This window comes from Molothrus aeneus, chromosome 1 (genome assembly GCF_037042795.1).
Source record: "Molothrus aeneus isolate 106 chromosome 1, BPBGC_Maene_1.0, whole genome shotgun sequence".
Lineage (NCBI taxonomy): Eukaryota > Metazoa > Chordata > Aves > Passeriformes > Icteridae > Molothrus > Molothrus aeneus.
The window spans coordinates 54,499,044-54,514,649 of record NC_089646.1 but is presented as its reverse complement, the minus strand read 5'-3'; the positions used below and the strand labels follow the sequence as shown (position 1 = coordinate 54,514,649).

Genomic DNA, 15,606 nt, shown 5'->3' with positions numbered 1-15,606 from the left:
GTTGAGTATCTTTTCTTTCAAGTAAGATCAAGTATTCCATGTGCAGGATGATGTTTTTTAAAAATCAGTTGTGCATAAATGAAGACATTACATCTCTGAGGTTCTCCTACTTTTACAAAAACCCCTTTGAATCTCTAGAAGCGGGGAAGATGTCTCTCCTTTTGACAGATTTCTTTTTACATTTTTCTGGCCATTTACCCTGCTGTTTTGGTTAGTACAGAAAAGGGATACACAAAATCTTCAGACCACAGATCATCATGAATGTATTTCCAGCACAGCTCCAGCCATTAGATATCACAAATACCGTGAAAGAGTCTTATCATCTAAGAATTTCTATCCTAAAGTAATCTAAACTACACCATCATAATTATTGCGAGTTTTACCAAAATACTTGGTTTTACTCCTAGATATTATGTGTGCTTAGAAGGGGGGCATATCTTCTAACTTGCATTCAAATGTACCATTTGTTTAGAGATGCAACTGAAATGGTTTTCATGGAATTCTCCTGATTTGTTACTATCAAAGAGCATGCATTATTCTATATTATGGATGGGGTCTTTACTACCAAAGAAACCCCATAAGAAACAAGTGTCCTTTCTACTCAGGACTTGACCCACTGCGCTTCAACATCTTCCATAGGACTTGCACTGAGCCTATGGGATACAATGTAAGTTTTTTGCTACAGTGCCACTTTATTAGCAACTCAGAGAAAGAAGTGTCCTCCTCTCCAGCCACTGTTTTGCATTACAGCTGTAGCATGTTGTCAACTAACCCTCTTAATTGGTTTCTGTTTCTTCTCTATGACCAGGTCTTGCCTGCTACAGAACACTTTATTCAAAGCACTGGGTTTATATGAACTTTCTAGCAAAATCATCTCCTTGGAAGGGAAGATATGTGATAAGGAGTTTCAATATTTGAGCTTTTTTTTTTTTTGTTATCTCTTGTGGCTCACAGTAAATCCTGAATCATCATAAAATTGCACTGTAAGTTTGTGTTTTGTATGATGAACTTCTTTAAAAGAAGAAAAAAAGACCAGACCACTCTCTTTTTTTTTAAGATACCTGACTATATCTTTAAAAAAAAAATTGAAAACAAACAAACAACAACAACAACAAAAAAAAAAAACAACAAAAAAACAAAAAAAAACAAACAAAAAACAACCCAAAAACCATGGTTATCAGGGATAAGAATGAACTGTTCATCTCTTAAAAAAAAGGTGGTGCAACTTTTTTAGGTATAAACTCATCAACATAATTCTAAAGCATAATGCTAAAGTCTTTGTTGTGAGAAATAAGAAATCCTGTGGTCTACCCCTAAAGAACATTAAAAAAACATTACTGACAGGAAATTGAAAAAGTAATATATGTCTGAATGAATATGACAACTTTTTTCTGATAGAGCAGATAGATAAATGTCACATACAAGTTTCAAAATGCATTTAATTTTGCCACCACAATGGATATTCTCTTCATAAAATATATATGAATGAGGTTTGAATCATAAAACTTGACTGTGATAAACAAATGCATATTTGATAACTTTTTTTTTTGAGATGCTAATTCCTTTTTTGAGGTTATTTGTTGTTTACACATCTTTACATTTTCATTTCTGAGTGAAGCAGCCTGGTTGACAAATCGTGTGCACATTCAGCCTGGATAAACTTTCTTTTGAATCTGAGAAATGAATTTGGAGTTTGGGTTTTTTGTTTTGTTTGGTGGGGGGTGATGGGATTTGTTTAGTTGGGTTTGGGTTTTTTGGTGTGGGGTGGTTTTTTGGGGTTTTTTTGTTTATTTTTTTGTTATTGTGATTTGGTTTGGTTTGGTTTGGATTGGATTGGATTGGATTGGATTTTTTGTGAGGTGATGGCAGTGAGGGGGATATAAGGGAAGCTAGTAGATGCACCAACTCAACTATCATCACGGAATCAGAGAATATGCTGAGTTGGATGGGACCCACAAATGCTGATATTGTTTCAAGGGCAGTTAATATGCTCAATTCTGTCTCAGAAATGAGCACAATTTCTTGACTTGTAAATTTAAAAATCTGTGATTACCTGCAATTAAACTATCCCATATATTAATTGTAGTATGGCATTTTCTCTTCACTTATCTCTTCATTCTTCTGCTGTAATTCCCATATGTCAGGAAATCTTCTCCACTATTGCTCCAAGATTAAACAAGAAGTTGTTTTGGAGGTTTCACATTACTGAAACTGAGTTGCTTTTTTTAAAAAATGTACTACAGTATGCATTTTGACAATGTTTAAAACTAAGTTTCATTTTGCTGTTGCTTTTTTCTCTTGTTCACATCTACTTTGTTCTCCTCTTGGAAGATTCCACCACTTTTAATTCTATTTAATATCTTTCTCTTCGGATTTTTAACAGGGAGACTACTTAAATTAAGGTAAAGCCTGAATGAAGGAAGCAACATCTGATGATCCTTACACTTTCATATGCTAAACATATCAGTGGTTAGATTATCTGGTTCTTTAAAGCACTGAGTATAGTACATCACTCCATGAGGAACCTTCTTGTTTCATTTCAATCTTTTCCACATTAAAGCATTACATACCAGAAGAGAGAGGTTGAATTAGGCTGGCGGACTTGGCAGTGTTAGGTTTATGGCTGGATTTGATGATCTCAAAGGTCTTTCCCAACCAGTATGATTCTGTGACTTTAAGCATTGATTGTCAAAGCCAAGCTGAGTAATTGCTCAGAATGATCCTATGGAGGAGCAGCTTTGGTTCCTACAGTAGGGCTGTAGCTGTAACTGTGAATGATGTCTTCTGAACTTGCTAAGGATCTCTTTATTCAGTGCAAGTTATTGAGATCCACTGACTTCCCAGCAGCCACAACTGCAAGAGTAATGTGGGAAACACTAGCTCTAGGGAAACATTTAAAATAAATTGTAAACATAAGAGTCAGTTCTAGACTATCACTGCATTTTTCCCCAGCTTTTGGCTATGATTTTCAACATTTTACACCATGTTTAAAATGGCATTAATGTATTTTCCTTATGTAAAGGGAGCATTTCAGTACTGACGAAGTTAAAGTAGCACCCCCTTTGTTCTTCTCTCAGGAACCTGTAATCCAGTAAAAATTATCAGAAAGTACAGCAGTAGCATCCCACTTGAAAGTCTTGATAGAGTGCATCACAGTCTTCAGTCATCTTAACTAAGGAAATGTGAGACTATTATGTAATATAACAATTTAATTCTTTGACAACAAATAGGATTGTTGTTACTTTTTTGTCTACGGAACCCCCATAATGATGAATGGAATACATAATCATACTGGAACACTGTGCTACAGTCTTATTCTAACATACCAAAAGAAACAATGGCCTGCCCAAAATAACTGAAAATGTAAATATAAGACATGTGACAGCTACACAGATGGAGAAGGGATTCTGGAAATAACTAATTTTCTATCCTTACCATTCCCTTTCTCTAGAGTCAAAAAAGTAAAGAAGCCCCTCACCTTTGGTGCCCTGCAGATGACGGTTGAAAAGGAAATATTTTTAGAGAACAGAGAGGACGTGCAAGAATAGAAAATTGTGATCTGCCTTCCACAGAACAGGCCTCAGGAATATGGGCTCTGCTGACGGCAGAAGGGAAATACAAAGTAGTTTGAATTAATATAAAAATACATAAACAAATTTCAATTTGTCTGTCTGTATCAGGAACATGTTGCTTCCACAGAATAGCAGTGTAGGAGCTGAAGATGGGATTACCTCCAGCCCACTGCTTCTTTTAATAAGAAAATCATAGTTATTTAACTCTTCCTTAAGCAGACCTATGGACCAGGCTTGAATGAAACTGGTAATTAAGCTGCATGTTCTCCTCACAGATTCATAAACACAGTCTCTTGCTACGTCTTCCCTAATTTTGAGAATCATTTCAAGATGAGTGGCTTTTTATCTTCAACATAAAAATACCCTACTTTTTTCATATCTTGTCTTTCTAACTCATAGGTAGCCTTACAAAAATTACTTAAAACTTGTAGGAATACTGGCAGGGAAGTAAATAGTATTTATACTAACATATTACACGTGAATGAACAGAGACCTGGAATTTAACAAACTTTTCAAAGGTAAACTGATTGACAGAGCAGTGTGCTGAACCAGGGGCTGGAACAAATTTTTCAAGGTAAGAAGGACTAAGGCCTGGCTTATATTTGGTTGGCAAATTTTCATTGGTACTAAAAAGAGCAATCAACTCTGTGATGAATGCATGACAAAAGGAAGTTATATTTGATCTCGGGAAGGATTTTTATTCCTAGACATTCAGATCTAGAAACTTGGAGTCATGACCATTTTCCATTCAAGAATTTACATGCAATCTATCTAAGCCTTCTTTCAGTGAAATGAATTTTTTCTCCTTGTCTTCAACTCCCACAAAACTGTGGTACTTTATCGCAAAATTCCACTTCATAGGTTGGAATATTGGTTTCCACAGTGATATCCACTATAGTAGAGAGATAATCCAGGATGCTTTGTTCCATCATAATCATGCTGTGCTAAGCATTGTGCCTTGCTCTCAGTAGGCAGAAAAGTCACTTGTGGAAGAAATGCATGTCCTGCAAAACTGGAAAGTGTTTCAGTGATACATTTGTGTACTGCTTCACAGTTACTCATCTCAGCCTTGCCCTGAGCTTTCATACACTATCACAGTAAAAGTTACAACTCTTAATTAGTAAGACCAACAGTTTATATTTTATTTAGCTAAAGTCTAGATGATCTAAAATTGTAGAAACATCACCTAAGTAGGGCATGACTTTGTATTTAGACAGATGTCATCTTGTACAGGTGCTGTGTTGAAATTATGGATTGAGAGACAGCTACCATATCATCCACAGTCATGGCATCTGTGCAGCAAGCTCAGGATTTGTAGTAGTATTTGGAAAAATGTGATTGTCTAACAACAATGCTGAGTATCACTGCTACTGATTGATTACAATATATATTAACCTTCTTGCAAGGAATTTTGGCTAAATCTGAGATGATTGAATGAATCAACATGCACAATTAATTTTACCTTTAAGAATTACAGGCAGAAATCTGTGATCTGATAAATATTTTGTATAGTGTAGGTAATCTGATAGTCAGAAGATATGAGATGTTTCTTTGAGAATATATTGATGGCCTAGAAATTCTTTGACCTATAGTCTAATTAAAGAACTCTGGTCCTAAAGATTGCATCTGAAGATTATTTGATAGTTAGTGATTTCAATCCAGTTTCTCATGGAGTACCTGCGAAAACATCCATTGGTATTCTAAACAGACAGTCAAGGACAGAATAAAATACCATTAAGTTTTCAAAGTAAGGTTCCCAAAATTTACTTTTGTTTCCTCAGAAAATTTCATTCTCATCACAGATTCATAAACAATGAAAAAAAATAAATGAAAATTAAAAAGTCTTTGAGGTAGCCACATTTGGCACGCATTTGCAAGACCATAATACTTCTAGTGGAATAACTTTTTGGGAATGGTGTCACAAGATAAACCGGTGACAGTGGTGACCACCTGCTGAAGTCAGTGCCATCTTCTTAATTGTCTATGCAAAAACAAGTTTAAAGGAACAATCAAGGGAAAGAAATAAAAGTATAATACCAGAAATAGTCCTGCTCATCCACAGGCATTGCCAGTAGTGTGCCACATCCCTTTAAAAAAGAGAGTAAGATTACAATTTGAAAAATTAAACCCACACTATTTCAGTGAGAACTGTTTAGCAGTGGAAGATATTATCTTGTTCATATCTGTGCATGGCTGTGTCTCAATTGTAGCTCTTATTTAAAAACCACAGGATCATAGAGCAATTACTAAACCCTGCCTCATTCTGGCTCCTCACCTCTCGATAGCATCTCTGTAGTGGGCCAGTACAGTGCAACACAGCACCAGGTAGCAAAGGTAGTTCCAAACAAGCTGATAATGTCACCATAGCATGGAGGCAAGCTAATCACATTGGCACACATTGTGCTGGGCCTAGTTAGGCATGCTGAGAAATGGGAACTTGTTTCCTGAGCTGTCCTTGAATGGCTCAGTATGGCACATAGTACAAAGTGTAAGGATGCCTACATTTTCTTGTGCTGTGTGTCCAGTTTGTTAGATTCTGATGTGGCTGGAAGCAAGTCCACTCTTTATGCTCTGAGAGAGACGTAGTAGGAAATAATGTCATTGCTCAAAAGAGACGATCTTTGTTCCAAAGGAATCTAAATCCACTTTGTAGTCTAAAGATACAAATTGATGTTTGGGTTAGCAGCTGCAGCCCAAATATAAAGCTTGAAAAGGTTGAGAAATTTTATTTCAGAGCAGGGATTTCTTGTCTCTGAGATGTTTGATACTTAGTTGATATTGAAGTCTTCAGAGAAGCCAAACAACAGTGATAATTTTGTAGGCGTCTATGAAAATTGCAGCTTGCATGAAAAGAAAGTAGGGATGAATGAATATTTACAAAAATGTTTTCATTGTAATTAATTCTAGAAATTCACATTTCTGGCCCAGTTGCTATATATTTAATTCCTGAGAAAATTAATACTATTACTTTTGATTATCAAAAGGATTTACCAAAAAAACCCCAAAACCCCATATACAGAAATGTGTTTGCTTGTAAACACCCTAAAAGGATCTGCACAGCAATCAGAAAAGCTGTTTGTAGCTTGGGAGGCAAGCAGTAAATTGCTAAAAAACAGTTAGCTATAAATTCTTTTAGTGATCATCAAATATTATTAGAAATTCTGTTTGTTTTTTCCATAACAAATATGATAGTATTGGCTGTCCTGTCATAACATATCGTGGATCTGTTGTCATAACAAACAAAAATATTTCTAAAATATTTTATACTAGACATCCATCAAATAATTTTAAATAATAAATATTTTCATAAGAATCTCACTAGCTGGTTTTCAGAAATACTTAGGACCTGCAAATCTAATTAACATCAACAGCTGCTTTGCTCAACTCAGAGAACTATGACCTCTAAGGCTCGTGATGCCTGATTTAATTCTTGTTTTTAAAAGGAAGTTAAATCCTAAACAGATTGCTTAAGAGGAACAATTCAGCAGACACTCAACATAATTTTTAGTCTTCAAATTGAAATTACATATATTTAGAATTTTCTAATTAGAAAATGTTGTGTTATTTAAAATGTTTGATAAAATAGACATTCTTTTTTATGACAGTACATACGCTCCTACTACAAGAATGTAATTGTATCTGTTTGAGAAAAATAGAAAAATTTCACCACATAATTCCTACAGTGATAACAAATAAATTCCTGTGTATATTGATGTTAATATACAAACATTATTTTCTAAAACAAAACAAACACTGAGAAAATCAGGCAGAATGTTGGACTCAATGCTCCATTATGATGCTTACAAGCAATAATCTATCCAATATGTTGAATGATATAAGAACAATACTTAACCTGCATATTACAATTCCTTACCTTAAATTGTGACACGGGAGTACAGTTTCCTAGGTCCCTATTTCCAGTATCAGTATTTGATTCATTTTCCCAAAGTAGCAATTTGTTGTGCCATCTTTTTGACTTGTCATTAGGAAATACAATGCAGAAAAGAAAATTTGCAAGCTTTGCATTAATTAGTACTACTTTTAATTTGAAAGACACAAGCAGCCTTAATTTCATCCAGTATGAGGTTCAAGAATCATATTGTCATTAGTCCAAAGAATGAGGTAGACTAGCATTACTTTCAAAAGAAATCTGCAAATTGTATTCCTTGTATTCATGATTCCAGTTTTTCAGTGTGTATACTGGAAGTGGATTGCATGTGTGTGGTATAGTGCATATAAATAGCTGGGGTTATTGATATTGGTAGAAAATAAGTTACATGTATTTTTTTAAATAGCTGTGTCTATGTGTTTATAATTTATATGGAAACTGTATATATATAGATATACATGTATGTGATTAAGAAAGGGGCAGCTGCACAGAGGCTAAAGAAGCCTGTGCAGATTCACATCAGTGTATCTTTTCCTCAGTCATTTTCTCCTTAGATTGTCTCCTTAAATAACTCATGCTAATAAAGTGCCCATGCAACATATCTCTGAACAGATGCAGCTTCTGAATAAAGTTTGCAAGACTGTACAAAATCATAGAATGATCTAGCTTGGAGGAGAGCTTAAAGATCATCTAGTTCCAACCCCCTACCATGGCAGAGACTGCTCTCACTAGACCAGATTTCTCAGAGACCCATCCAGCCTGGCCTTGAACACTTCCTGGGATGGGGCATCCACAGCTCCCCTGGGTGACCTGTTCTCACCACTCTCAAAATTTCTTCTTAACATCTCATCTAAACCTCCCCTCCCTAGTTTGAAGCCATTACTTCTTGTCCGGTCATGGATCTCTTGTCCTACATGCTCTTATAAAACAGTCCCTATCCAGTGTTTAGGCTCCCTTTATGTACTGGGAGGCTGCTGTAAATTCTTCCCAGAGCATTCTCTTTTCCAGACTGAACAGCCCCAACTCTTTCAGCCTGCCTTCATGGGAGAGATGCTCCAGCCCTCTGATCATCTTTTTGGCCTCCTCTGGACCTGTGAGGTCCCTGTCTTTCTTGTGCTGAAGATTACAGAGCTGGAGGCAGCACTCCATGTGGGCTTGGTGAAGGCAGAGTAGAGGGAGACATACACTCACCCTGAAATCTTCCAATACAGCTCAGGATACACTTGGCCTTCAGGGCTGCAAGAACACATTGCCAAGTCTCATCCACCAACACCCTTGTGTCTATGTGTATATGGTGGTTTGTCTCATTTTGCTGAACAATTTTTCTGTTGCTTCTTTCACTTTTCCCCATTTTTCTGTTTTCTTTTTATGTTGTTCTTCTGTTTTTCAAAATTGAATCATTAACTTTCAATATTTAAAGAGTTGTAACATTGATCAAATTGAAGAGATGTTTATTTTGATGATACTACTAAAAATAATTAATATTTCATTTTTAGAGTTGAAGACATTTTTAGGTGAAATGTCACCATTTCCTTTATGTAAGCCCTGGCTGACAGTAGAAACAAACTAGTGAAGTTGGTCTTTGATTTTACTTACACTTCAGAGCAGAAACAAAGGCAGTTATTGAACCATTTGGCCACAGTTTGTAGTGTTCCTTTGGTTGTGTTGGCTTGAGTTAAGTAGTGTTAGGACATTACCCTGCCATGGGGGGTGATATTCAGAGAAATTATTGCTATACTGAGGACTTGGGATTTTTCCCCTCCATGGTCAGCTCCATTACTTGGGATTTTACCTTCACTTTAAATGTGTGCTATTCTTTCATTGCTGTTTGCCGGACTATGTAGGCAAAGACCATCGGGCCCACACCTGGTATGAAGGTGCAGGCTGACAAATTAATTTCATGTGCAAGCCAAGACCTACAATTTTATTGCAGAAGTCATCTTGACAATGTAAGTTGTAAGATCTGAGAGATCCAATGTCAGATCTCTTGAAATCCTAGGGTGCTAAAATCACACTAATAGATTAGTCAGTAGAAAATATTCAGATGCTGTTAAAAATCACCCCCGATTTCTTTTAAAATTAGAAACAACTGACTTTTAAAGTGTAGCTAATATTGGGAAGCAGAAAAATAATAAATTAATTTCCACAAAAACTCTTGTCTAAGCAGCTTGATACAATTGATGTATCTATTAATCCATGAACAAAAAGGAAAGAAACATACTGAATACTTGAAGTGATAATCTGACTCCACCAAGGATTCTGGCAACACTCTGTTGCTTGAAGAGGGCCAGAATTGCAGTCTCTGTGATTAGTAAAGGAGAACAAAGCCCCTTTCTCTATAAAAGAAGTTGAAGTCTGAATTCACATTAAATATCTCAGTACAGTTTCTCAGTACCTGCACTGCATTTTGTACCTATATGAGGAACCTGTACCTCATAAAGATACAACCTGGTGTAATTTATTTTAATTAGCAGTGCTATGCAGATTACTGTGCCTAACTCCCTTAGAGAAGTATTGGTAGGGGATCCCTTGAATTAACCCTTGGGCTTTCAAAACTGTCTTATTGCTGTTTTGCATATGACACCTGTTTTGCAGCTCCTTTGTGAAGAGTGCTTGCTTTCAGTTGTATGATGTATAAAAGGAACTGTAAAAGACATGCAAAAAAACTCTCAAAACATATAAAATTATACTTTTGTAGCATGAGAACTTTTAGGGATGTGGGATTTTTTTTCTTCAAGAACATCTTTGACAAGCAGGACTGTTTAAGAATTTGAGTCCAAGCATTGCCAGAATAAGAAGCCTATTCTGCTTTGTCTCAGAGAAGACATAGCATTGTGGAATGTGTTCTCACTGTGGAAGTGTTGGATGGGGCTTAGAGCAAAGTGGTCTAGTGAAATACATCACTGCCCATGGCTGGGGAATTAAACTAGATGGTCTTTAAGAGGCCCTTTCCAACTCAAACCATTCAGTGTGACTCTGTAAGTATCTTTTGGGATCAGTCCCTGTCACATGTTATTCCTGAACCATCTTTGAATATAATCTGAAGTAGCAGCATTTCCTAGAAAGGAGCAATGCCTCCTGACTAGGGAAATCACTGGCAATTAAATAGTCTGTACTGTGGCACGCCAGTGCTTCAAGCCTGTGGCATTGCCTTGCTTTATTTCTTGACAAAATTCAAATGTATCAAAACCATAAATTGTCTTCAACTTGTACAATAATTTAAGAGGACAGATTAGCAAGGCCCAGGGTGAAATTTCATACCAAAATTAGAGGGAAGAGGGATGTGGTTCAGCATCACGTCAGTCACACAAGGTTTAAGGAAGAGATACAGTTGTAGTACTCCTTATGTGTGAATCAGTGAGCAATTAGGATATTTAGGAGAGGGTATTTGGACAAGGGGAAACTGGAAAGGGGAAACCTGAATCCAGTTTTAGTCATCTCAAAGCTGCATGCAATAATGAGTAGCCCTGTTGTTTAAGTAGAGACAAGTGGATATCTTTTTCTTAACCCGACAAGAATTTACTTTGGTAAAAAAAGAAATAAAATCTTCTTAAACCTCAGTAAGTTTCTGTTTTCAATTAAGATTTACCCTTGGGTCCTATGGTAACACCCCTGAGGACATTTGCTCATTTGCCCTTCTGAAACACTTCTTCCATCTGTGTTTTTCCTGCTCCATTTCTGTCTGTGTGCATGGACAGCACGCCATGTACAGTATGGTGTGTGACACACATTAATACATATAGATAGCCTTCTGCTTCTGACCTTACAAACTGTCCACTTCAGCATTGTCATTCTATGAAATGTCCAACTGTAGTCCAAGAAATGCATTTTAAATGTGAATGCAAACATTTCTATTACTGATAACACCAACACAGCATTTTTTGCTTTGCTGGGATTAGGACCTTGATAGTTAAAGTTACATTGGAGTAATGACAGTCCAAGGTTGCGTCCTTTACAGACATGGCAAAGGAAGGGAAGGCCTTTGATATGTCTCTGCTGATAAAATTAAGAAGGATTATTTCTTGTGTTTGGTGAGATTATATTAAAAGTGAAAGAATATATTTGTTACTCATAAATATGTTAGGTCACAAAAATGGGGAGATATTTATGTGTTGCACTGCACTGCAGCTGTATTTCATTCATGCTGAAAGTCTGATTTTAGAAAACAATTTGAAATCTGATAATGATGTAAATAAATGCCTCTCCCCTCAGTGAAAATAACCATCTTCTCACACGAACAGGAAAGCAGTTGCCTTTCAGCTAGGGACATTAAAATAAAATAAAATAAAATAAAATAAAATAAAATAAAATAAAATAAAATAAAATAAAATAAAATAAAAAAGCATTGTGATTTGAAAAGAGAAACTCTCAGGAAATTTCAGCTTAGAAGGCTGACTCTGAATATGCTTCACCGTGCTTCACTTTCATGCTCCATAAAATGGGGGTAATAATCTTTATTGATCTGTCTACCTTTTAGCAATGCATTAAGAACTTAAATTGTATCTTTACAGTCTTTTCAACAGTCTTGATATATGCAGCTCTTACAATACAGCTTAGTAGCTGGGCTTGCCATTTTATCAGATTCTCCCACAGGAGAGCTGCCCTGCTTTACTTTATGGTTTTCTGGTCTTCCCATGCTAAGGCCTTCTAACTGGGCAAGTTTGGTAAATTGACAACAACTACTGCTTGTTTCCTGAGCTGCCATAGCCAACAGTGCACTCTTCTTGCTCCAGGTGTCAGTGTAGGTTGTCACCTGGTACTTCATGGTTGAGCCTACCTAGAGGCATATCACTGGGTGTGACTGCTGAAGGAACAGTCACTCATTAGGCTAAGATATGACTCCACTCAGTGGAGTCATGTCTTAGCCTAATAATGGGAGAGAGTGATGACAGCCACCTGTCCCTCCAGCTATGCCTGACTTACTTGGATATCTTTGCATGGTGCTTTTTTAAGAATGGATTTTTTGGGGTTGTTGTATGTCACCTCTGGTGATTTCAGTAGGTAGAGGTCTTCACATATCTTTGTTACTCTTTACCAGGCATTTTACACCTGTATTCATTTTATATCCACAGCAAGAGATTCAGTGGTGTTTACTTTTGCACTCTCATAAAGCAACTTAGTGGTCTGCCCAAAAAGCTAACTGATGTTTTCACTAAACAGTTATTTTAGACCTAATTTTACACTGTATTGGATGGGTTCCATTAATATAATATATAAATTAATTGTTGAAATTAGTAAGAATGTTATATGTTTTGTTTTATATATTTGTTTGGGGAATAAACTTGCTTTTGAGTTTCATTAGGAATACTTCAGCCTATTTTCATGAGAAAGCTTCTCTGTGTCTAGTGCTATGTATACATCTCTTTCTCTTTCCATCCATTCAGCTCTCCATACCTACTTAATGGTTTGTGAATCAGCTGATTAATTTCTATAAAATTTGTCAGAAACAAAGAGATCTAAAAAGATAACTAAGCCCCCAAGTGGAATGAGAACCAGCAGACAGACTGTGGAAAACTACAATATTTCTATCTCCACTGAGGAAAAAAATGGAATTGTACTAGTGGGAGTCAAAATGGACAATGTAGTGTGGTGAATGCTGAGGATAAAGAGGAAGAAGCCAGTTTTCTGTAAAGGGCAGACTGGAAGTCTTAGGATGGAGTAGGTGTTTTCAGCAAGGCTATGATTAAGAGAGAGGAGAAGATGAAGGAAATAGAGATGTGATATGCTTTTTTTTTATTTTTCCTGTTGCAACAATCCTATGACTCCAGCTTCGTAGGTTGATGTTTGGAAAAAAAAGAAAAAGTTTGGGTTTAGGCCCAAGTTTCATCAGAAGTTCATTTCAGATTCTCTAATACCTGTAAAAAGAATCTTGCAACAGCATAACTTTTTCCAGCCTAGCAGCTTATTGACTGACAAGCTTTCTTACGACATCTGTTTGACATCTCATCCTAATATTAGTTTTACAGGCACATTCACATTTTAGGAAATCACTGTATTCTCAAGTCTGAGATGTCACAAGTGTCTCTTTCTGCAACTACTTGCCCCAGAAATGTTAGCTAATATATTTTATCTAACATCAGCCCTCCTGTTGTGTTGTACTTCATAGCTGTCATCCAAAACCAGCTGCATTTTTATGAACGTATCTTAATAAGGCATGCCGTGAAAGGTACCAGTATCCCTTTGTGTCTTCCTGAGATCACATGGGAGTAAAAGGTGGTCATCTAGAGTGCCAGGTATTAGAAAGTCAAGTAGAATTACATAAGCCCCACTAGTAACCCATTAAATGGATGACGTAGAAAGCAAGACAAAAAGTCTGATACTTTTATCTCACTCTGTGTTAAAATTAATAGTGGAAAGAAACCATAATCCAAGGCCCAGAGTGTGGCCCACAATTTGTTTTATACCCTCTTAAGCCACAGCCTATTTGCTGCAGGTGACAGTGGACAGTGGTAAAATGTATAGGTGATATGTGATGTGACAAATGAATTGGAAAGTCTTCATCACCCCAGTGAAGGAATGACTGTTTCCCACCCTCAGCCTGTCTTACTAGTCTCTGTGCTTTTATCACCTAAGTTTGATTCAACATGAAGAATATAAGGAATTACGTGTGGCAAGTACATGTGGCATGCATACATTCTCCCTGTGTTGTTTCTTCCAGATTATTGGAACAATCCCACTGATGCCTAATCCAGTCCCGTCCAGCCAGGCGGCAGGTGGAGCTCAGGGACTTCAGGTGCAACCGATAACTCCACAGTTATTGACCAATGCCCAGGGTCAGATCATCGCCACTGTCATCGGCAACCAGATACTCCCAGTGATCAATACCCAGGGAATAACACTATCGCCGCTCAAACCAGGCCAGCAGGTAAATTGTCTGTCGCCTGAATGATTATCAAAACAGACACACAGAAATTTTCTGCTCCTCATGGACACTCTCATGGCCTCTCTAAAAACTCCCGCTTCTTTAACATCTTTAATAAAACAAATTAATTCTGTCCTGCATAGTGCATTACTGCATACTGTATATGTAGTAATTAATAATGTCCTATTATATAATTTATTTATACATTCAAGAATTATCTATTTATTCTTTTTCTTTTCAAGGTCAGTATAGGACCAACTGAGATGTTTTCTGCAATGAAAATGCAGTAGGAATATGAGACAGAGGAGATCCATCTGGCTCATCTGGCCTATAAAGTTCAGCTCCTTAGTTTGTGGTGACCTAGTAGATTGGGGCTTGAAGTTATTTGGAACATGCAGGGAAAACAAGGGGAAATATAAAATCTTATTAGATTTCCTCACTGGAAAATCAGATATAGTTATGTATAATTGTATAGACAGAAAGTATTCTGTAGAAATTATTACTCAGTGTAAGGTTGCAGGTAGCTGGCAGACTTAAGGATCGATCCAGTGACTACACTGAAGTCCAAAAACACTTCTGTAGCTCTTCTTATAGCACTCTAGAGTCAAATCCATTCTTTTTGCCTACATCTGTAGAGCAAGGAATTGTAGTCCTATCTTTTATCTCAGAAAGAGGGGAAATTGAGGACAGAAAACACATCAAATGTGATTACCAAAGAGGTACTTACAAAAATGTCCCTCACTTAAATATTCCGTTTAGCATTCCTACTGCTGGTCGTGCTTGTTTGCCATTCCTGCTGACACCTCTAGGCACAGGGAGCAGCTTCTTGTATGCTGCTGAGTATCCCAGGCCACCTGAATTCCAAACTGATGATTTATTCTTTTCTTTTTTTTTTTTTTTTAATTTAGAAGTAGAGAACCTATGGATCTCTAACGTCACTTTTTTGTTTGTTCTGAAAACATTTTACATCCCATTGGTTACCTGCTTTTTCCCCATCCTATCCTCTGTAGTATGTAGCATGGGCATTTTTCAAAGCACTTATCATTTATATAACTCTATTTTCTTTAAGGGGAGTGTACTTGCACTACTGGCAAATGCTTTTGCAATGGTTGCATATTCATGGTTTCAAACAAAGCTGAATGGATCTGAGGGCAGGCTCCATGTTTTCCACCACAGGAAAGCCTGACAATGAAATATGAAACTCAGCAGTTCACATTTGGTTTCCTGGAGATGCGTGGGATGGGTGTTTTTGAGCCAGTCCCCTGAAGGGATTAGATCTTTTC

The 15,606-nt window shown here is 36.8% G+C and overlaps 1 protein-coding gene across 1 annotated transcript in view; it reads left to right on the top strand.

Moving 5' to 3' along the window:
* Positions 1 to 15,606, top strand: part of POU6F2 (POU class 6 homeobox 2) — a 311,850-nt gene that overhangs the window by 273,295 nt on the left and 22,949 nt on the right. Inside the window, exon 7 of the mRNA XM_066544767.1 lies at positions 14,120 to 14,326. Coding sequence (XP_066400864.1) covers positions 14,120 to 14,326 — 207 coding nt within the window. The remainder of the gene's footprint in view (positions 1 to 14,119; positions 14,327 to 15,606) is intronic.